The 24,274-nt window shown below is 42.6% G+C and overlaps 2 protein-coding genes across 6 annotated transcripts in view; both read right to left on the bottom strand.

Moving 5' to 3' along the window:
* Nucleotides 1-3,473: 3,473 nt before the first annotated feature.
* LOC140744101 (sodium-independent sulfate anion transporter) lies at nt 3,474-18,872 on the bottom strand (the record flags this gene model as incomplete). The annotated part of the gene is made up of 10 exons (XM_073075570.1): nt 17,195-18,872; nt 14,851-15,021; nt 12,344-12,564; nt 11,962-12,109; nt 9,071-9,235; nt 7,212-7,373; nt 6,281-6,381; nt 5,649-5,834; nt 3,883-4,071; nt 3,474-3,650 (listed from the first exon to the last, which is right to left on the bottom strand). Coding segments are annotated over exons 1-10 (1,800 nt in total), but the record flags the coding sequence as incomplete, so codon positions are not given.
* A 152-nt stretch (nt 18,873-19,024) lies between these two features.
* The window catches only part of LOC140744053 (uncharacterized), a 32,031-nt gene continuing 26,781 nt past the window's right edge, over nt 19,025-24,274 (bottom strand). For 2 of the 5 annotated variants that reach the window (XM_073075502.1, XM_073075503.1), the window contains exons 12-14: nt 23,970-24,053; nt 20,231-20,456; nt 19,025-19,851 (exon numbers count right to left, since the gene is read on the bottom strand). In XM_073075502.1, coding sequence (XP_072931603.1) covers nt 19,820-19,851; nt 20,231-20,456; nt 23,970-24,053 — 342 coding nt within the window. In that variant the 3' untranslated portion in view covers nt 19,025-19,819. The other 3 variants (XM_073075505.1, XM_073075504.1, XM_073075507.1) reach the window with 3 other exon arrangements.

Raw genomic sequence — 24,274 nt, 5'->3', positions numbered from 1 at the left:
TGATATATATAATAGTGATCTTTCTTGTGGAAATAAACTAATGTAGTTGTTCTGTAAAATAGAGAAACGACATTTAACGTTTTTTATTCCACTAAAACATTTTTCTATTTAAATTTATGTGACATTGAATTACACGTCACAAATAAATAGACAATAGTAAAATAGTTCATAGAGAAAAAGAATAAATTAAAATAAACTTTTTCTTTACATATATTTTAACTAAAATAGCCTCCAACCAAAACAAAAAATACAAAAAGAAACAAAAATCTTGAAACTGATAGTATCTGAATAAAAAAGGCTCAATCTACAATTACAATTTAGAAACATCACTTGTGAAAATTCGAAAAACAGGAGTAACAAAAACTCTTGGCGTACTTTTGTGGCCCTTTTTCGTGCTGTACAAGTTATATTTCCTTCGTCAATAATATTTTTATACCAGCCTACGCACCTTTTTCTCTTTGTTCTTTTACCAGGTGTTTTTTAATCCTACCAAAAAAAGGTGTGTGGTGGTGCGACTTGAAATTTCTAAGGATCTAGAAGGTCCAGGTTGTTCCAAACTAGAAACTGCAGTACGCTCAAGTCCAGAAATGCAGAAAATACAGAATTCAAATACAGAAGTATCACTTTCAGAATCACTGTCTTCCAAAAATCTAATAATATCTTTATCGGGCAAATTACACATCTTAACGACACGTTCACAAACTAATAATTATGTTATGTATGACTTATGTGACTAGCGGCTGGTAGTTTTATCATAGATTTTTAGCATTCTATTCTCAAACGATTTTATTTTTTGTCTCACAAGTTCGTGCCCCCTATGGGGGTCACGTGAAAATCAGGGAAAACTCATTGTCATAATATATTTTCCCAGGAAAAAAGGTTTCCCTTGTTAGCAACATACTATCAAATATAAATTTGTCAAAATGTTATTGGGACATAAAGGGTTCTAAAACAAAATTGTATGGGGACTGTGAACGTGTTTAACAATGCTGTTATAAGGCAGAAGTAGGTGTGGCGATAGTGCCGCCGGAGTCGAACCACAAAGGGTTCTACCACCTTCACAAGTTGTACATTTTTTACTCGGACGATATCAACGGGATTTACACAGCAAAAAAAATTTGTTTTAAAATAATATTTAATTTACCATATCACTACATCACAAAAACAATAATAATATATAGTTTTATTCTCAAAATACACATTAATGAAACTATTATCTCTTAACTATTATGGACCCGTACAAATAATCTCTTTTTATTTAAATACTTTACTTTACATAAATTAGATTACATAAATTATTTTTAAGTTTCAATTTGTTTTATTTTAAATTATTTGATTACAGTACATTTTTTTTAAATGCGGGAGTGTGATGCATTTACAATTCCATTATAAAATAATGTTAAGACAGCAACTGTTAACAAAAATAAAATGCATATTTTAATATTACATATATTGGCCTAGAAATAACATTTTAATTATAAATAAATACATATCATGAGATATAAGCATAAGGAACTGTAGAATATATAATTTTTTGTCTAACAACTAAAATGAAATAAGATGTTTCAAAATGATAGTACCATTTATTAAGTTTACAGGATGCTTGTTTGCAAATCATAATTCGTCGTAAAGTCGTAAGTCATTATAATCGTATTATATTGGTTGACGAAGGTGTGGTAACATGGCGAATTGTAAGAAGTAGAAGTTATGGAGGAGAAGAGGTTACGGAGCGTGTTGTTAATACCCAGCTCCTGAGGTACCTCGAGGATCACCGGCTGATCAGCGATCACCAATACGGTTTCCGCAAGGGCCGTTCAGCTGGTGATCTTTTGGTGTACCTCACACACCGATGGGCGCAAGCCATTGAGAGTAATGGTGAGGCTTTGGCAGTTAGCCTAGACATCGCAAAGGCCTTTGACCGGGTCTGGCACAGGGCCCTTCTCGCGAAGCTTCTATCTTACGGTCTTCCCGAGAGGCTGTGCACATGGGTAGCCAGTTTTCTGTCTGAGCGGCAAATCAAAGTCGTAGTTGACGGGTGCTGCTCAGACACGAAGCATGTTAACGCTGGCGTGCCCCAGGGCTCTGTCCTCTCTCCCACGCTATTCATTCTGCATATCAATGACATGTTGCAAAAAACTGGCAGTAATCATTGCTATGCAGATGATAGTACGGGAGATGCTGTGTATACAGGCCGTGCAAACACCTCTCGGACTCTCGTGGAGGAAAGCAGAATCCGACTTGTGTCTGAAATCGAAGACTCTCTGGAGCAGGTCTCGACATGGGGTCGACTTAACCTTGTTGAGTTTAACCCCACGAAGACACAAGTCTGCGCGTTTACCGCTAAAAAACCCCATTCGTCATAGCGCCACGGTTCCAAGGTATTCCACTCACCATTGATAAAAGTGTGGGGATCCTGGGAGTTGACATATCGTGTGACGTGCAGTTCCGGTGTCATTTGGACGTTAAGGCCAAGTTGGCATCAAGAAAGCTGGGCGTCCTGAACAGAGCGAAACAGTACTTCACTGCGGGGCAACTCCTTCTGTTGTATAAGGCACAAGTGAGACCTCACATGGAGTACTGCTCCCATCTCTGGGCAGGGGCGCCCCAATACCAACTTAACCCACTTGACTCCGTGCAGAAACGCGCTATCCGAATCGTCAACGACCCCAGGACCTCCGATCGGTTAGAACCTTTAAGCTTGCGGAGGGACATAGGTTCCCTCTGTGTGTTCTACCGGCTTTACAATGGTGAGTGCTCCGAGGAACTATTTGACCTGATGCCTACGTCACCATTCCTCCATCGCACCACTCGCCGAAGGATGAAGTTCCATCCACACCAACTGGACCCGTGGCGGTCCTCCACAGTTCGGTTTGCACGGACATTCTTGCCACGAACGTGCAAGATGTGGAATGAACTTCCTCCTGAGGTATTCCCAGAGCGCTATGACGTGGGGCTCTTCAAAAAAGGTGCAAAAAGAGCTCTCCTTCAAAGCCGGCGATGCATTGGCGACTCTTCTGGTGTTGCAAATGTTCATAGGCGACGTTGACTACTTTCCATCAGGTAGCACGTCTGCTTCATCGTTAGGCTCAAACATATATAAAAAAAAAAAAAAAAGTTAAATTTAATGATGTATCATTGAACTAAAAATCGTATTGAGGTAATCTAAGATCTGAGATTACTGGAGTACTTATGTTTATTTGTAAATAATATAGTGTTAGTAGATAAGAAATAACTTATTCACAGTAAAATTATACGTAATATGTATATAAATTAAAATAATAAAAATTACAACTCCTTTCGTCGCCAAGGACCATAATAGCCACGTGGTTCCAGTATTATAAATCATTGGTATTTTTTCTTTCCATTTCGTGAGGCCCCCGGTGCGTCTATGTTCGCTCGCGTCGTTCAAGCTTGACGTCGAGCAGCGCGACCGCCTCGGCGGCGGCGGGCGCGGCGGGCGCAGCGGCGGCGGCGGCGGGCGGCGCGGGGCGGGCCACGGCGTCGAGCGCGGGCTGCGCGCGGGCGGCGGGCAGCGCGCGCGCGTCGAGGCCGGGCACGGCCGCCAGCTGCGCGCGCGCCGCCGCCGCCGCGTTGTAGAACACCAGCCGCTGGCGCCGCGCCTCGAACTCGCGGATCACGCGCCCCAGCACCTGGTTCGTTTGTTTTTTGTTATAATTTTATGTAACTCATTGTTAAATTGCACGCGATCGCATCCTTTTCGAGTCGTAGATTGTTAAGTAGAGTGGGTGCAATTATAATAATTAATAAGATAGTAAAAGGTGTCGCGAGCGCACCGATCTCGAGTAAATTGTTTCCTTGAGTTCCAACCTCTGTGGTCAAATCGCAACACCTAATAGGACGAAACAGTCGCCGATGGCTAACCTCCGCGGCGGTGTAGTCGAGCAGCGCGAGCTCGGAGCAGTCGACGAGCACGGGCGGCGGCGCGGCGGGGGCGGGGGCGGTGTCGGGGGCGGGCAGCGCGGCGGCCAGCACGCGCTCGGCGAAGCGCTCCGCGTTCACGTACAGCAGGACGGGGCCGGTTCGTATGCGGATAGCATCGCCATCGCGCACCTAGAGAAATTTCATTTCCAGAAATATATTTGTACAATTAACTTTTTACTGTTTTTTCTAAACATTGTACATGTAGAAGCACCAACTTCGGTGAGACTCATTTAGCTAAAATTGCATATGAAATAAATATACGAACTTATTCAATCAATAACAAGAAAAAGTCAATATGTCTTATTAGATGTATTGTGACATGCAGCGCTTCTGATAGGTCATGTAGGAGCTACTTTTCAATTGTAGTCCCGTAGATAAGTATAGATTCATGACTCAACTTGCCTTTTGTTTGCTGACGACTTAAAATTGGTTCTAAAGATAGGCGACATGTCGGATCATGTTAGACTGCAACATGATATAAATAGAGTTGTTCAATGGAGCCATGATAATAAACTCTATTTCAATGTGTCCAAATGCTCGGTTTTATCATTTAGCCGTGCGAACAATCCAAGTCATTATAAATACAACATGGATAATGAATCACTTCAGCGTGTTATGGAAGTCAAAGATCTAGGAATTCGATTCACAGCTGATTTGAAGTTTCGGAAACACATAACAGAAATATGTAAGAAAGCATACCGAAATCTTGGTTTCATTATAAGACAATCTTATGGATTCACGAACCTTGCCACAATACGTGTGCTTTATGATGCCTTGGTTAGAAGCCATCTGGAATGTAATTCAGAGATATGGGCTCCGAACGAAGTTAAATATAAGATAATGCTAGAAAGAATTCAAAATAAGTTTTGTAGGTTTTTATATTTGAAGATGTATGGAGTGTATCCGGGTTATCCGCTATTGTATCCCAGTATGTTTGTCATCGGTATGGTAGGATACAATACATTAGAAACAAGGAGACGTTTTTTCTTGGCCAAATACCTCTTTAAGGTTTTGCGTGGTCAGGTGGATAATCCGGCCATCCTACGAGAATTGAGTTTGTGCGTACCGGACGGTGCCGTCCACCGGCGGCGGCGAGCGCGCCTGCTGGCGTTGCCGCGCGCCCGCACTAACCTATTGCGCGATGCGCCGCTCACACGCGCGCTTCATACACTTAATGCGATGGCTAACAGTATCGATTTATTCACTTGCACGCTGAATGAGTTCACAGAGGCAAATTATAAATTATAGTACTAATCTTGTTATATGTTTTAAATTATAGTGTTTATTGGAACTAATTAAATGAGATCTACTTTAACGCATTAGGATAATCCTGTAATGTTAAATGTAAGTTGTACAAATAAATAAATAAATAAAAATATCTCACCGCCTTGTAATTGAAGGAAGCTATTAAATGGCTTAAACGGCTGACAATGTGTCAGACATTTAATTACGCGCTATTTAATTGTTCCGCGTAAATTACATGGTGTAATTTACGCGGAACAATGCCGACATGTGCAGTTAAGTGGTGCAAAAACACGAAATCGCAGTAAAGTGCGGAGAAATATCGTTTCATTCGTAAATGATCTAAAAACTATTTTTTTTAATATTTTTCAAACGTCCAAATTTATCAAAACGTAAAAACTCCTGGTAAGGGTACTGTTCCATATTTGTAGTGCGGTGACGGGGCGGCGGGGCGGCGGGGTTACCTGCAGGCGGCGCGGCGGCGGCGGCGCGCGCAGCAGGCGGGCGGCGGCGCGCGTGGCGGCGGCCAGCGCGCCCGCCGCCACGGCCAGCTCCACGCTGCGCGCCACGCCCACCGCCAGCGTCAGCAGCAGCACGCCCGCCTCGCCGCGCGCGCGGCGCCACAGCCGGAACACTATCTCCACGTCGATCTGCGCACACACCGCCACACCACACGTCACTCGCGGCACACATATATACACACACACACACACACGTATGCGTGTTGAGTTCATATTTCTTGTATTATGTTGTTTAGGCAAAATTAACTGTCGGGGACACCTTTTGATATTTGTGAAGTTTTAAACTAAATTAAGTTTATTGCGTGATATTATGATTGAATGATAAAATGTCTTGTTTTGTACTGAATGTTTCTACGATTGGCGTAAATGCGTGGTCAGCGATGTGCGGTCAAAGACCGTACATTAAACAAATGCAAATTTTATTACTATTTCTATGCAAAATGGTCCATAAACTAAAGCTACATATTACAATACATATTGTAATTTATGCTGTAATTATTGATTCAAATTGAAATATTTACGTATTTGAATTTGTTAAAATTAAATACCTATATAAATAACATCGTTATACTCACCATAAATATAACAGCACAGATTAGTACTGACGATAAACAAGCTTTAGGTATAAAATAAAAATATTTGGTTAAGTAGTTCAGCGCCAACAGTGGAATTATTCCTGAAAAGAACACAAGTAATTACTATTGATGAATGATAATTAATTATATATTAATTAATTATTTTCAAAGGTGGTAGAACCCTTTGTGGTTCGACTCCGGCGGCACCACCGCCACACCTATTTCTACCTAATAACAGCAGTGTTAAGCGCTGCTGTGTTCCGTTTTGAAGGGTGTGGTAAGGGAGACAGACTTTTCCGAGGCGTTCCAGCTTAGTCCTCAGGGGTAGCGGCGCATCTGTGGCCAGCCTCAGGTAGGAATATCTAATCCTACCTGGGGTTGATTACAGATGTCCATGGGCGGCAGTAGCCACTTACCATCAGGTGGACTGTATGCTCGTCTGCTACTCTTATATTATAAAAAAAAAATATCGAATAATATAATAATAATCAAATAATATATGTAATTAAATCAAACTATAATTAATTTAAATTAAAAGTATGACATTTTAACCTGTATTCTTAATGTTGATGTTATTTAATTTGTTATCACATGGTGAGTTATGTTATCATCAATTTATAGCTTTTTGAATATTGTTATTTTTTACTTTTTTTTTCTAATAGCATTTTATATTACAATAATAAAATCTTGTTTAATATGTACTTGCTCAAGCTTTGTACACATGTTGTTTGCACCTGTAATTGAGGTGGCACTTAGAAAATCTCTCAATATTTTATCGAAATAATTTGTGAGTATCAGTGTTTACGTCGTTGGTGTGACTTCTCAATAAATAAATAAATTAATGATAATTAAATTTTAATATCATGGAGTCATAATTAGCAATTCGATTTGGATGTAACATGAGCAAGTAGGATCTCCGCGGACGTGTTACCGGCGACGAGCGCGGCGGCGGGCGTGCGCACGCCGGACGAGTGCGCGACGGCGGAGCGCGTGAAGGCGCCGCACGACGGCATGGCGCGCACCAGCGAGCCCGCCACGTTGCACAGCCCCAGCGTCAGCATCTCCTGCGTGGCCGCCACGCGCCCGCCCTCCGCTGCCGCACGCACACACACACACGTTTATGAGACGTTCGTGGAAGGGGCTCGTGCGGTCCCCCCGGCGTCGAGTGTCACGTGTCTTTTACTTAGAATAAATTTATTTAGGATGACACCGCCCCAATTAAAGCAGTTTACGTTGGACCATCTCAAATAGTATACTGAACGTAACAAAACCCCAATAGAAATTAAATTAAAAACATGTTAAATCTTGAGAAATGCAAAAGAGAAAACAAAAGATTAGTTGGTAGTTGGTTGATAGTTGGTAGTGGTTAGAGATGGGCAAAGAACCCGGTTTAAACCCTGTGCAGGGTTTAAACCCAATAAATACCCGTTTATTTCCTCCCACTGGGTATTTATTTGGGTGTTTATAAAATGAGTTAATAAAATCTACACAAAGCTTTTAAAATAGTTCAAATGTTTATTTAATAGATATACTATAGGGTTTTACTGTATTTCTAATGTTTTTACATTTTTAAATATTACATTTTTAGGGGTTCATCTATTTTTATTACGTTTTTAATTACTATTTGTTTGACGAAACAAATAAGTATACCTCTCGTATACTATTGCACAGGTGGTGTGGGAATATGGGCATATAATGTAAAATGTAATTCTTACGTATCTTAATATCTTAATAATTATAGCTTTAAGAAGAAAAAATATATACATTATTTTATAGATAATTTTAAGTGCTACAACTTTGGTCCAAGGTACTTTTCGATAAAATTTACCGTTTTCGAGAAAAATCCAGAAACCCGAAAATTGTGACGTTTGACCCCGAATAAATGCCGACACACACATCGATGAGGACTTTTGGAACTTTACTTGTGATGGTAAACCCAAGGTCTCTACGGAAATTTAGCTTTATGTTATTTGATTACTATTTTTATGTCTAAATTGACCGGACTATAAAAACTCCTCTATCAAAATGTTTCAATGTCATTTTCTATAAATTAAGTAGAAAAAAGTAAAAAAAAAGTCTTCCCAAAGTTTAATCTATTATTGTTATTATCTTTGTTATTTTTGGTTTAACGACAAAAAGTTATAGAACTAAAATTATAGATAAATCAATTTGAAACCATAATTGTTCTTACTAAATTTCTGTGCGACAAATAGTTTGCCTGGTAGAGCGTAAAAACGCTTTGTGCCCCTTTTTTCAAGATGGCGGCCGAGGGACAACAGTTGGGACTCCACAAATTAGGATTTAACTGTACACTAAGCCCTTTACACTAATCATTGACATCTATAAAATATAATTGGGTTTTCGAAAATTGCAACCCAAATGTAACACATCCGAATGGACTATAACAGCGTAGTTAAATGAAATATGTGCTTTTAGAGTGCATATTTAGTGAATTGTTTACAATATTATTTTAAAAATGATATTACACGAAGAAAACAAAAATATGAATGACAATAGTTTACACCCGCTGTTTGGGTGTTTATTTGGGTTTAAACCCTATTTCACCCAAAATACCTGGTTTAAACCCGTATCCACCCATTGGGTTTAAACCCTCTGCCCATCTCTAGTAGTGGTGATTTAAAAAAAAATCTCTGAAGACTCTATTTTGAATAAAATGTTTCGATTTAGATTTATATCATTTTTAATAAATGACAACATACAATGGAATTTTTAAAAAATACAGAAATATTTAATATCAACAAATGTACGTAGACGTGTTATTAAACTCACTGAAAGCCTTGGCGATGGCGGTGTTGGCGAGCACCATGACGACGGGCAGCATGACGACTCCGGAGCCCAGCTCCGACACCATCTCCACGAAGCCCACGGTGCGGTTGCCGATCGTGGTGCTGAAGGGCGGCAAGCTCACCCGCGGCAACCCTTGCTCAACGCGACCTGAAATATACCGAATGCGTATTCATCATCATCAGCAACCCATTACTGTCCCACTGCTGGGCACGGGTCTCCTCTCATAATGAGAAGGATTAGGCCATAGTCCACCGCGCTGGCCAAGTGCGTATTGGTAGACTTCACATACCATTGAGATTTCTATTTATAAATCTCTCAGGTATGCAGGTTTCCTCACGATGTTTTCCTTCACCGTTTTTTGCAAGTGATAATTATTATTATTATTTTTTTTTATAATATAGGAGTAACAGACGAGCATGCAGTCCACCTGATGGTAAGTGGCTACTGTCGCCCATGGACATCTGTGATCAACCCCAGATAGGGTTAGATATTCCTACCTGAGGTCGGCGACAGATGCGCCGCTACCCCTGAGGACTAAGCTGGAACGCCTTGGAAAAGTATGTCTCCCTTACCACACCCTTCAAATCGGAACACAGCAGCGCTAAACACTGCTGTTATTAGGCAGAAATAGGTGTGGCGGTGGTGCCGCCGGAGTCGAACCACAAAGGCTCCTACCACCTTCAATTTCTAATACGCACATAACTTCGAAAAATTAGAGGTGCGTGCCTGGGGTTTGAACCTCGGACCCCTCGATCGAGAGGCAGAGTTTCTTAATCACTGCTTACAGAATGCGTATTAATTTAATTTAATATAATGTGTTATATTAAATTTTAGAGACAAAGTTAAGTGTATTTTGGTTACTTAAAATTGGCATGTAGTTTTGATATCTTACATTTGAATACATATTTCAGTAAGAACATAATTTTGATGATTACACATACGAACGTACGAATTTTGGTAAGTTGAACTACAAACGAATATCTTTATTTCGTTGAATGTTTTTTTTATGGTACACGCTCGTAAGTATTGCGATGTGGCGTGTGTGCGCCTGTTGTGAGGTGTGTGTGTGTGTGTGTGTGGTGTGTGTGTGCGGTGCGAGCGGTGTGCGTGTACCGGAGAGGCGGAAGAGCGTGCGGTCGGGCGCGAGCGCGGTGTGTGCGCGGTGGCGAGTGTGTGTGCGGTGCGAGCGGTGTGCGTGTACCGGAGAGGCGGAAGAGCGTGCGGTCGGGCGCGAGCGCGGTGTGTGCGCGGTGGCGAGTGTGTGTGCGGTGCGAGCGGTGTGCGTGTACCGGAGAGGCGGAAGAGCGTGCGGTCGGGCGCGAGCGCGGTGTGTGCGCGGTGGCGAGTGTGTGTGCGGTGCGAGCGGTGTGCGTGTACCGGAGAGGCGGAAGAGCGTGCGGTCGGGCGCGAGCGCGGTGTGTGCGCGGTGGCGAGTGTGTGTGCGGTGCGAGCGGTGTGCGTGTACCGGAGAGGCGGAAGAGCGTGCGGTCGGGCGCGAGCGCGGTGTGTGCGCGGTGGCGAGTGTGTGTGCGGTGCGAGCGGTGTGCGTGTACCGGAGAGGCGGAAGAGCGTGCGGTCGGGCGCGAGCGCGGTGTGTGCGCGGTGGCGAGTGTGTGTGCGGTGCGAGCGGTGTGCGTGTACCGGAGAGGCGGAAGAGCGTGCGGTCGGGCGCGAGCGCGGTGTGTGCGCGGTGGCGAGTGTGTGTGCGGTGCGAGCGGTGTGCGTGTACCGGAGAGGCGGAAGAGCGTGCGGTCGGGCGCGAGCGCGGTGTGTGCGCGGTGGCGAGTGTGTGTGCGGTGCGAGCGGTGTGCGTGTACCGAGGAGGCGGAAGAGCGTGCGGTCGGGCGCGAGCGCGGTGTGTGCGCGGTGGCGAGTGTGTGTGCGGTGCGAGCGGTGTGCGTGTACCGGAGAGGCGGAAGAGCGTGCGGTCGGGCGCGAGCGCGGTGTGTGCGCGGTGGCGAGTGTGTGTGCGGTGCGAGCGGTGTGCGTGTACCGGAGAGGCGGAAGAGCGTGCGGTCGGGCGCGAGCGCGGTGTGTGCGCGGTGGCGAGTGTGTGTGCGGTGCGAGCGGTGTGCGTGTACCGGAGAGGCGGAAGAGCGTGCGGTCGGGCGCGAGCGCGGTGTGTGCGCGGTGGCGAGTGTGTGTGCGGTGCGAGCGGTGTGCGTGTACCGGAGAGGCGGAAGAGCGTGCGGTCGGGCGCGAGCGCGGTGTGTGCGCGGTGGCGAGTGTGTGTGCGGTGCGAGCGGTGTGCGTGTACCGGAGAGGCGGAAGAGCGTGCGGTCGGGCGCGAGCGCGGTGTGTGCGCGGTGGCGAGTGTGTGTGCGGTGCGAGCGGTGTGCGTGTACCGGAGAGGCGGAAGAGCGTGCGGTCGGGCGCGAGCGCGGTGTGTGCGCGGTGGCGAGTGTGTGTGCGGTGCGAGCGGTGTGCGTGTACCGGAGAGGCGGAAGAGCGTGCGGTCGGGCGCGAGCGCGGTGTGTGCGCGGTGGCGAGTGTGTGTGCGGTGCGAGCGGTGTGCGTGTACCGGAGAGGCGGAAGAGCGTGCGGTCGGGCGCGAGCGCGGTGTGTGCGCGGTGGCGAGTGTGTGTGCGGTGCGAGCGGTGTGCGTGTACCGGAGAGGCGGAAGAGCGTGCGGTCGGGCGCGAGCGCGGTGTGTGCGCGGTGGCGAGTGTGTGTGCGGTGCGAGCGGTGTGCGTGTACCGGAGAGGCGGAAGAGCGTGCGGTCGGGCGCGAGCGCGGTGTGTGCGCGGTGGCGAGTGTGTGTGCGGTGCGAGCGGTGTGCGTGTACCGGAGAGGCGGAAGAGCGTGCGGTCGGGCGCGAGCGCGGTGTGTGCGCGGTGGCGAGTGTGTGTGCGGTGCGAGCGGTGTGCGTGTACCGGAGAGGCGGAAGAGCGTGCGGTCGGGCGCGAGCGCGGCGGCGGCGGCGGCGGCGAGCACCACGAGCGCGTTGCGCGCGATGCTCAGCAGCCACAGCGCGCGCCGCAGCCGCCGCCGCTTCGGGCTCACCGGCAGATCCTTGAGCTTCTGTGGGAGGAACGATCTACTTTATATTTGACGACTTCAGTAAAATTCACATTGACTCGCGCCGAGGTAGGTCGATGAAGTTGGTTGTAGTCGACGGACTTTATTTATTTTATTTATTTATTTATTTATTTTTGTACACCTTAAACTAAGGGTTACAAAGGGTTACAAGACTTTACCTTTTCATGAACAAATCTCATGGCCGAGTGACCTCGCATCGACACCTAGGTAACTCACGCGAAGTGCCAGCAGCACGGAGCAGCAGACGACGCTGAGAATGCAGTCGGGCAGGCGGACCTCGCCTATCTTCTGGTAGATGAGCAGCACGTTCTCGAAGACGGACTCGGCAACGAAGCTGAGGCCGAGCAGCCCCTTCAGCTGCGCCACCACCACGATCACCGCCGTCGCCGACGTGAAGCCGCTCGTCACCGACGGAGAGATCAGGTCCACGAGGAAACCTGCACGGAACCTTGCGATGCTTTAACTTCATTGGATACGACGAATTCACCTATAATTATTGCGCAGAACATTTAAGGAAAATAAATCCAATTTCATTTTTTTATGAACTTAGCTAATGAACGCGTAGTATGACAAGTGGTTACGAAACTAACACAAACATTTCTATCTGACCCTGAATATTAGAATACTACCTATAGTGGACCACAGATGCGTTGCTGTACGTCAGTCTATTAGATATGTGTAAATTAGAACGCTTCGTGTAATCTTTGCCTCAGCACACTTTATACATAGTATGTTGTAAAGCAAAAATAGGTTATATATTATTATGCACGATTTGATTCACATCGGAACGGCTCCAGTTCCTTCGACATGATTTATATTCTATATAAAGCTGTTACCGTTAAATTAATTACTGAATAATTAATTACAAATGATAAACTGATAACCGAGTAAACATTTCCATTCATAAAGTACCAACTATAATAGAGGAGTGTGCTTAGACTTCCATACAAAGGTCTGTCATACATTACTGACATTGTTATCTATATTGGGGTTAGAAAATTAAAGCTACAAGTTCATAAGCTATGTTATTATATAAATATATACGCATACTAAATGAAAAACGTGTATGAGAGGATTTCGTTGGTGGTAAGAAGTTGCCGAGTTAAACAATTGAACCGCACTTATAATATCTACATAATGAATAATGACTACTTGCAAAGAATTGCTCTTTATGTTCTTATCATTATTTACATTCATTGAATATTTTAATATAATGAAAGTATAAATGAATTAAGACACTATTTTATGTGTCTAGTGATAAAGGGCTACAGATAGTATTACAACGTCCTTAGTGGCGTTTGTTCTTTACTGTACTTATCTATGAATTTATATTGTTTAAACAATACATAACACGTACTTAACATTGCGTATAGGTAACAATAATAATTGCATTTACGTTCATAATTATAGACTGGGATTTCCCTCGTCATGGATGCCACACACAAATATTATAGTTACACAAACACCCAGGACGGAACATTATTGTTAAATTTATTACTCAGATGCCGGCCTGCCCGGACACCGATCCTTATTAAAGGTGATGGCGTGTGGGATTATTGCTGCGCCGCAGTCTTAATAATGTTAATTTTAAAAAGATTTAAAGTGTTTTGTTGCCCTTCTGTTGATTTGGTAACAATAAACAAAACTTGTTCCAGTTATTGAAGTATACGCCGTAGCCCGACCGTAGACTTGCCTATATCAGGAAATTGTCGATAGTAGAGTATCCCACTATAGGACGACCTTCGAAGTGGTTTGGATGAAAAAAAATCAATCTAGACTATGATCTTTTTCTTAAAAATTTTACTGATTTAACCAAACAAATATAGAAAAATTACATACCAATCGAAAGTATGAAGCCTATAGTATATACAGACGTTAGTTTGACTGATTTTTTCCTGCCACAACCCTTGGGTGGGCAGGTATAAATAGGTTAACACGTTGGCCTGCAGGACCAAATCCGAACCTATAAAGATTAACGAAAAGTCCTGAAAGGAGTTACGAGGTCGATTTTGATAACAATAACAACTGCATCATTCGTTTTTTTTTTAATTTCGTCCCTAGACGTGAATCAAATAAGTTTATTTTGTAAAATAAAACCCTAAATTGTTCCACCAACGAATAGTGTCGCGTATAAGGATCCAACACTGGGAAGAAATTACAAACTAAAGGAGAAGGTTCATTTTCAACACAATGCATATTTTTAAATGTATTCAATATGTATTTTGTTAAACTGGTCATCTTCGTAGGATAAATAATAAGAAATCGTTTGTAGATTTGTTCAACTGAAAGTGCGGGCAAATCATGACACGGTCAATCTTATTGTAAAATTCTTACATAGACTACCGGTACACCACACTTACACACTGTGACAGGTGATCGCTCAGTGTGTGTTTCAGCGCTGGGTGGCAAAAAACCCAAGTTTAAATGACAAGGCTAGGCAAGTAGTTAAACGTTATCAATGCAAGTCACTTCCGAAGCTGTCAGAAGATAATTTAGCACGGGCGACATTTATTAAGGGGACTGTCAATTTAACATGTTTACATCTCGTTGTATAAAAGTTCTCAAAGGTACTCGTATGTGTCTACCAATACGCACTCGGCCAGCGCGGTGGACTATGACCTAATCCTTCTCATTCTGAGAGGAGGCGCGTGCCCAGCAGGGGGACATCAACGGGTCGATGACGACTTCTCGTGGGACACATAATAATAATAAAACGCGGTTACCGAGCCGCAGCAGGCCCATGAGGAAGACGACGCAGCCCGACAGGAAGGTGAGCAGCACGACGCAGTCCGGCGGCAGCGCGTGGCACGTCTGCAGCGTCAGCAGCGCCATCAGGCTGGTCGGCCCGATCGACACCTCCTTCACCGTGCCCAGCGCCGCGTACAGCATCGTACCTGCACCGACACGCGTTATCTATACGTATAAATACAATTGGAGTGGCTGCTTTTAATATTGAATTAACCGCTTTTTATTACGTGCATATGAATATACATACGGTACATCCGATAACATTTTTTACAATTTTTATCTGTCTGTCTGTCGGTTTATTCTGGCTAATCTCTAAAATGGCTGGACCGATTTTGACGGGACTTTTATTGGCAGGTAACTGATGTAATAAGGAGTAACTTGGGCTACTTATATTTTAGAACTATAAATAAAACTGTCCAACCATCCATTAGCTTCCCCAAGTCCAATGCTGGACGTAAGCTTCCTCTAATTGACGGTTAGTTAATCGACTCAGTGGCTTCTGCATCTTCAATTCAACAGTTTCCTCCTGGTTTTTCCAGATCATGCGCCCATCAGGTGGGGGCGTGACCTATGCAAGTGCTCCTTTAGCTTTAATGTGGTCGTCATGTAAAGCAGTGCCATCTTAGTATTTTTAACAAATCATTCCATATAGAAACCATAATATAGAGTACGAATAAAATGTGCTGTACCCACATTTCAGGAATACACAATCTTCTTTTTTTTTGGATCTGAAGAATATTAAAAAACAGACATGCACAAAAATATATATTTTTAGAATTTCAAGTCAAAAAATATTGGTCTAAATAAACTTTAAATTATGTAGATAAATAAGTTTGCGAAATTTTTGACACTACAAACATTAATATCTCAATATGCATACCGTGTTGCATATTCTGGGGGTACCTCATCAAGCCTGTTTTTCTGGTTGCAAAGATTCTCATTAGGCTTTTCGTGGGCAAATTAATTATTCTCATTGGGTCAGTTAGATGGAAGGATTCGTCATAAATTACTGTATGTGCCATACGTCGGTAAAAATTTTATGTTGAAAATGCTTTTTACTTTATTTGGGTTCAGTTGGGGACAAGAAGGTTCAAGTTGTGGTTTGACCTACATCAATTTTTATATACTTATACAGGGTGTCCCGTAAGTACACCAATACAAACTTAGGGAGAACATAGGTGAGGGTCTGACCTCTCTGTAAAAAAAATACCTTAGTAAAATGTGTAGTTTTATATATTTTTTAAAATTCAGCCATCTTCAGCTTCTTTTGTTAACTGCGTCTACAAATTTGGTGATGCATTCAGAAAGGTACCACACTTACTATTTAGAATTGAAAAAAAAAGTTTAGGCTGTTTTTGCATGAAAGGGACTAAATACAACTAAAACGTAATGATCGAGTTTTTATTTAAATTACTTTTGCTACCGACTCGCAACGTGTCAGACAGTACAAAATCACATTATTACCTAGATACACACTTAAAACTATCATTCTTAATTTGTAAAAACAACTAAGTAACTAACTACCAAACAAAGTAATACAATTTATTAAGTCAATTTTTACCTTCTTTTCACCGTCGTCCCGAAGTGAAACTTCTATACATATATGTAATTTGAATGACACTACCATAATTTTACATCTTGGAAGTGATCTGATGATGGGTATGGTTCATTTCTTAGTAAATCCATCGACTTTGGGCTAAATTGGTAAGAGAATTACCATCCGTATCCTTTTTTATATATATCCTGGCTCAATACTACATACATGTACGAAGTTTCACTTCGAGATCGACCAACTATCTGATAGTATTTAACAGAAAACATGAAAACTGCATCACCAAATTTGTAAACGCAGTTAACGAAAGAAGCTGAAGAAGGCTGAATTTAAAATATATAAAACAATCGATAGTACAAAAACGGTAATTAAGAATGATAATTTATTTGAATTTTGAATTTGAATTTGGTGACAATTTTACTAAGGTATTTTTTTCCCAGAGAGGTCAGACCCTCGCCTATGTTCTTCCTAAGTTTGTCGTGGTATTTACGGGACACCCTGTATATAAAAAGTGGTTTCAATGCAATTCACATTTCCTATATTCGTAATTATTAAATTTTATAATTATTGTTACAAGGAAATTTAATACCTTAGAACGTGAAGTTTTTTTTTAGAGATGAACGATTTTATTTTACTTTGAGACTTATTTTTTGTAACTAACGAGAGAAAGAAAGCAAGCGCACAACCCACAACCGGCAGATTTCAAACTCGGGTATCGCAGGTTGCGACGATCGGAAAATAACGTCGGAGGGCGGCGCGGCACTGACCGGCGAAGGCGGAGTAGAGCCCGTACTGCACGGGCAGGTTGGCGAGCGACGCGTAGGCGATGCTCTGCGGCACCAGCGTGAGGCCCAGCGTCACGCCCGCCACCAGGTCGGCGGCGGCGGCGGCGCGGCCGTAGCGCGGCAGCCAGCGCGCCGCCGGCAGCAGCCGCCGCAGCCGCGCCGCCCCGCCGCCGCCGCGACGAGCCGCCGCCAGCGGCACGCCCTCCTCCGGCTCCGGCTCCGCGACGCCCATCGGGACCTTAACCGCCTCGGCTTCTTTCATCGGTTGACATGGGAGGCCCTCGATGCCGCTGAGAGTGGCCGGCGACGCGTTCGGTTCGGCCCGGTCGACTCGGCGAGCGTCCGGCCGGCGCGCAGGGTGCCGCGGGACTGGCGAGATGCAGCCTGCCCGCTATCGCCGCAGCGACCTCGGCGATCCACCGGGCGAGGTGCGATAGCGCGGCGCGGGCGGCGGCTGCGGCGCCGACTCTGCCGCCGATCCTCGCGGGCTGCGGCGCCCGCGGTGGATTGGCCCCCGTCGACTAAGATGTCACGTGGGACCTGATTAATTTATTAGCCACAAGTAACGTTGTTGTGACGTCATGACAAATGGTAAAATATAATAAACGTTGTTGATTCAGTTACTCATAATTTTTATTATGAATGTATATACTATGTTTACGAAATCTTTGAAATAATATGATATCACGTACCTATTGTAATGCCTCCTATCTTTCTTAACTCATGTGTATTTTTCATGAAGTCCCTCTGTTTGCATTATATCAACACACCCACAAAACTGATGGTAATAAAATACATAATCATCAAATACTTTTATAATATTTTATTCTTGGTATGATAACAGAGAGAAATATACCAACATAATACCAATTGCAATTGTAAATTTGATAACATCTACAAACCCCATTTGCTGACTGAATATACTCTTAGTAAAGACTATCAATTTATTAGCATTTCTCTAACTTACTTACGCCAATTATTAAATACAAAAACCCATAAGAAATAATGATCTAGACCGCATAAAACCGCAGTTCTTAGGTCAAGAACAGTCATATGTGTATACAAAAATATTGTAGAATATTTAAACCTGTAGAGTTCCTGTCCTTACAGTAGAGCTCGCATATTTAAGCAACATACATCAATTAATAGCAGAAACTTATACTGTTGATTTTGTGTCCTACTTCACATTATTATTTTTTGTCAATATGTAAGTTAAAAGACATCCTCATCCTAACATTATTATAAATGCGAATTAGAATTTGTTTGTTTGCTATGTTTTCATGCCTTAATGACAAAACCGACTGTCCTGAAGTTTTGTACCCACATTGTCAGGGGTCCAGAAAAGAACGTAGGGTAACTTTTATGCCGGAAAAAGTACTGTTCCACCACGTACTGAAGAATAGTTAGTTAAAAACAGGTTTTAAGGTGCCACTTACCAATGCATGCCATCGATCAATATGAAATAGTAGATCGAGAGTAGAAACTTATCTTTTATCAAATTATAGCATTGTCATCAAGCTCCTCTGACTGCGAGCGAAGCCGCGTGTAAATACATACCAGTAAATAATAAATAAACAACATCTTTTTATGATTATATTTCCATTTCGTTGTCGTAACACTCGATTAATTACATATAACGTATAGTAATAATGTATGTATAATATATGTATATGTTTTGTAATAAATACTTTTGCTGATATTTAATAAATTATAAATACAAATAAGTTTAATAGAAATATAAATTAATTTACAATGAATGGGTCCAATAAGAATAGGTACTAGGCTAAAATAGTCGTAAGTAAAACAAGAAACGAGTAGTAATATCGTATATTTATTGCTATACAATACAGCGCACAGCAGTGTACAATTGTACATAATATTTACATAATAATATAAATATTACATAGTATATTATATTCATACATACGGCTACTAGTATTATAATTATGTGAAAATTATACAAAATTATGATGTCAGGTACTTGCACTAAAGTTGCCGGAGAAGATCGCACAGAGACGGTGCGGGCGTAGGAGACCAAATGTTAGTGGATTGTTTTTAGGTGTACTCATAAAGTGATTTGTATTGTTTAATAAAAGTTCAGTGTTTGATGATATAGCACCGAAACAGAAATTTTAATGTGTTATTAAATTAATGTTCCATAACTTACGAAGTAAGCTTAATAACTTAAAGATCATTTAAAATGGTCGAATAAATGAATTTTGTAATGAAATCGAGTGCTTTATTTTGGTAAGTAGCAGTACCAGCAATTAAAGTATCAGAGATCGACAAAATATCATAAATATGTCGAAAATGGGCTATTTTATAGCAATTAATTGTTTGCTCTAGAGGAATTTGCCTAATAACAATTGTTTTTAATATAAAATGATTTATATTTTAACATTAAATGTGGTGATACTTTTATCCTAAGTGACTGAATGGATTAAAATGTAGCGATTTAAAATTAATAAAATAAAATAATTAGCACCGACCCCTAGGAAGGAATAAATTAAGAAATAAAATAGTTAACGGGCAAACAAAACATCGTGAACAACGGCTACATAATAGAGTACGAGCGGCGGCCTCACTTCACCCGCTGCAGGATCAGGTCTATCTGCTCGTCCACGCGCGGGCTCGTCCCCCTGTCGCAACACAACAAAAATTCGTTTAAATAAAAATAGTAATCGTCTTCTCAATATACGTACACACATATAGACACACGCATACACACACATATGCATACCGGACACAAATAAGAATTATAATTATTTTTAAATTTCTCATTCTTACGCAAAGTGTCATGTAAAAGTATTACGAGAGATAAAGATTCTTAATTTAAACCTAATAATGGCAGGGCAAGGAGATGCCGCGACGAATCCAGCGACGCATCCGCGTTTAGGTTAGAATCTAATCCTACATACTAGTAAATAATCGTACATCACAAAAATAAAACGGGCATAGGTCGGCAGACAAGGTGTAGAAGGTGGTAGAACTCCTCGCGGCCCGAGGGCAGGCGCGTACCTGTAGGCGGCGGGCTCGGGGCCCACCATGGCGATGAGCTGCGGCACGTCGGGCGAGTGCTGCGCCAGGCGCGCCAGCGCGGCCAGCGCGCGCCACGCGTGCGGCTCGGCCGGCGCGCCGCCCAGCAGCTGCAGCGCCGCCATGCACAGCTCCACGCACACCTCGTCGAACACCTGCGACCACACCGCTCTGTTGCCTGAGCCTCTATCCGCGCGAGGTACCGACGCTTTTATTTGTGCCAAAAATGTTCATTAAATTTCTGTCATTTTCTTTGTCGCCTCGGAAGGTAACCCCGTCGTGGACGAGAGAGATCGGCCCCGATGTCTAACGTGTTACGATTATTATTATAGCTTTATGATATCGTGCGACCTCCGCTGCGGGCGGGCCCTGCAGGAACAGATCTGGCTCTGCCGGAATTAATACGAGATATGAATTGCATTTTAAGACATCGATTGCTGCTGCATTGCTTGCTGGTTAAAAAGATAGCAATTTTAATTGCCACTGTTGATTGTATATGGCCTTCTATTGTGAATTAAACTTTACAAGTTCACGGACCATTCATCTAACAGTATTTAGTATATGATCATTTATAATAGTTGCTTATAGTACGTTTCCAATTTATAGAGTAAATATTTAAGGCATGAAATAAATTATGAAAGACCGTGAGATACGAGACTGGCGTCATCGGACGTCGTAGAGCCCTCGAACAATACATCGCAGATAATGTTACGATAATAGATTCACGGCTTCGGCACGGAACTTCACGTGCCCTTCGCGGGGGGCACGTGAAGTTCCACTAGCATATAAAACAATATGTATGTTCTAAATCAAATTTATATTCGTAAAAATAACGCTAACATAAATAATATTAATTTAAGAAGTATACAAGGTAAACCATGCAAATATGTTGCGTGGTTTAATAAAACTGTCAAATTGTTTGTCTCGGACAAATTATGGTCTTAGTTTGTTCTAATTAGATTGACAAAATAAATAGCGATTTATTGTCGACCTTGTACAATGTATGATAAAATATAAGCAAACATAATTATGATATACTACATAAGTATACATAGATACTTATATATTTAAATTCGTTAGAAAAATGTATAGTATGCCTAACATGTTTGTGAAGGTGGGTGATTGATTGACCGTCCCATTGTGGAGATGTTGTGTTTCTGTGTCTTGCTTTACGTTTGTATGCCTATAATAGTCCACACATAATCAGCGTTTGAAGGTGTACCGCTCTTCTTATTGGCCCCATTCAGATAGACCCTATAATTTCTAGTCTCAGGAGTTAGATCGTTTTCAATACATCGTCAGTCCACAAGGTTGAAGGAATTTTAGTAGTCACCACTCGAGGATCTTTCACATCGGATTTTGATACATCGAGGGTTTTGCCTCGTTAGAGAGCTAAGGTAATAACTTTTATTCGATAACGGGTCTAATCGTTACGAAGTGACGTCATGAAGTAACTAGAATAGCTCTTTCCATAACGCACTGATAGGTGAAGTTGATATTACATAGCTACCGACTTCGACAGGATTGCCGTTAACAACGACCACTGGCAATATCCCGTCCGATGGTCTTCGTTTAGTTCACGTTAATACCCTCCGGTTACAATCGAAATCACCGAGTCAAAGGAATAAGGTGAATCTTTTTGGTTCACTCATAGCGCGCAAATCAACGGTCGGTCACATGTTATCCCAACTGGAATAAATTCTTCAACGCATCCGGGGCTAACTTCAGGTAGAACTCTCGTCCTACTTTCGTTCAAAACTCAACCGGCAGACCGTTCGAGCATTCGACGCCAAAAAAACTGGGCGGTCGAGGGTAACATAAACGTGAGTTCCCATTTAGGCGGGAACGTTTCGTTCCGCGGTCAGAAGCGGTAGCGTCGCGCGGTACCTTGGTCTTGGCGCGCGGCGGCAGGCGGCTCCGCAGCGGCGCGGCGCGGCCCAGCCGCTGCAACAACGCGCGAGGCTGACACACGCACACACGCGCACACGCACACGCACACGCGCGGCGCGTGCCGACGTGTGCGCGCGGCGATACTTTAAGTGGGAGTCCTTGTCCGGCCGCGTATGCGGGCTGGGCGGTTCGTTTATGACGAACGCAGTTTTATATGTGATCGCTCATCCCCGAGTATTATATTATGGGTGGATGGCTGGACACTTATTTTAAATTGCAATTACATGTAAATAGTTGTTTAGCAAAACGACTTAAGGTGAAAAGCCAATCGTGGATTATAAGCTGATTGAATTCATTGGACATCATTTGTACCCGAATGGAAGCCTAGATAGATAGATAAATAGATAAATAATATAGATGATTATTAACAGCTAGCAATAACCTACATGCGAGAAGTGCAGTAAAGGAGAACGACGTACATGCATGTATAGTGATGATTAAAATATACATAAAATTATAATAGAAGAACTTACATAATGTCGTGTTAAACGTTATTAATGAAGATGCCGACAAAAGCAACACAAACAGAAACAACTATCTTATCGTTCAACTGTCACCCCCTGTCTCGGAGGACGGTTCGTGACGAGATATTTTTAATTTAAAGTTGTTAAAAAAAAGTATTACATATTTACATAACACATAAATTGAACGAATATACAAAATATTTGACAGCATTCAATTCGTTAATCGTTATAATTAACACATAATTATCATTAACTACTCGTGTTCATTATTGTGTAATGTATTAATTGGCTTGCTCTTAGAAGAAAACCGGCCACTTCGATCCGCACAATATTGTGTTTCGTGAATATTGCAGTTATAGCAACCGAAAACAAAGTTGAAACGACAATGACATGAAATATTTTCTAGAAAAGTTATATTGGTTTGACAGTGGTTCCCGAAACCTTTGAACACGCATAGTACTACGACGTTCGACGATGGTTGCTGGTTAAGAAAATATATTTCTCGTGTATAAATTGCAACCAGCTCCGAATGTAAATTACCGTGCGATATGTACGCATTGCTACAGCCCGGAAAATCTCGTTGCCTACTATATTCGTTAAAGAAATCACGATAAGGTAATGTAGGTAATTCGTCGGTCAACAAATAATATTTATGTTTTCTTTATTCGGGTTTTACACATTATTTACAGAGGTAAAGATCGTATGTCGCGGCAATACTTTTGGTATCTTATGCAAATTTGTCATATATTTTAGCAAACCTTATTAGAATGACATCAGGAAACTGTCAGCTCTGTGTGCTCAGTAGATAACGTCCTGCCGACATTTTTACTTTAATGACATATTTCATTCATCATAAGAAAATAAAGATTTATTATGTCGCTTGTTCTACATTCTACGTTCTTAATTGTATTTCTTATGTCTATTTCATATTGTGTTTAAATCTAACTTTAACATACATGATCTCGCACAAGCAACACGCCGTTGTCAATTTTCATGTATCATCATGAAATATTACTTTATGTTCCGATGATTCTAAAATCAAATTAAAAATTAATGTTTGTCGGCGCCATTCACGAAGGCAAATATACAAAAATCTGTATTCAGATGTAATTCCATCGTTCGGATAGAATGCAGAATAGGTCGTCAAATGAAATGTTACTGTTCCGATGCGTTTCGTGCAGAGTCGAGAGCGGAAAACGAGGGAAGAAAAACTATCGCTTAGAACGTTTCATGGCAACGCGGCGGTGCGAGTGCGAGAGAGAGAGCGGGCGAGAGGGAGAGAGAGCGATACTGACCACGGTCTTTACCTCCTTGGTGGCCACGTTGTACAGCAGCGCCGTGCCCACGTCGCGCAGCTCCGCGTCGTCGCTCAGCAGGCAGTGCACGCACACCTGCGTGGGACGAACGCAATGTTGTCATATTATTCCATTGTATTTATTTTATACCTTGTTCGTCTATATTAACTCACTAAAATTATACTCGTAACGAATACAACATCAATAAATTTCCCTCAAATTCGACGTTACGTCAAACATTTGTCAGTTGCCAATTTTGACAATGATATTTTAATCGTATCCGATTGATAGATTTTAAAGGAACGGCAAGTTGACAG

This window comes from Epargyreus clarus, unplaced genomic scaffold (genome assembly GCF_041222505.1).
Source record: "Epargyreus clarus isolate Ecla_fem2 unplaced genomic scaffold, WU_Ecla_fem_2.2 ptg000008l, whole genome shotgun sequence".
NCBI classification, from domain to species: Eukaryota; Metazoa; Arthropoda; class Insecta; order Lepidoptera; family Hesperiidae; genus Epargyreus; species Epargyreus clarus.
The sequence above is the reverse complement of the archived record's forward strand: the minus strand, read 5'-3'. Positions and strand labels throughout refer to the sequence as shown.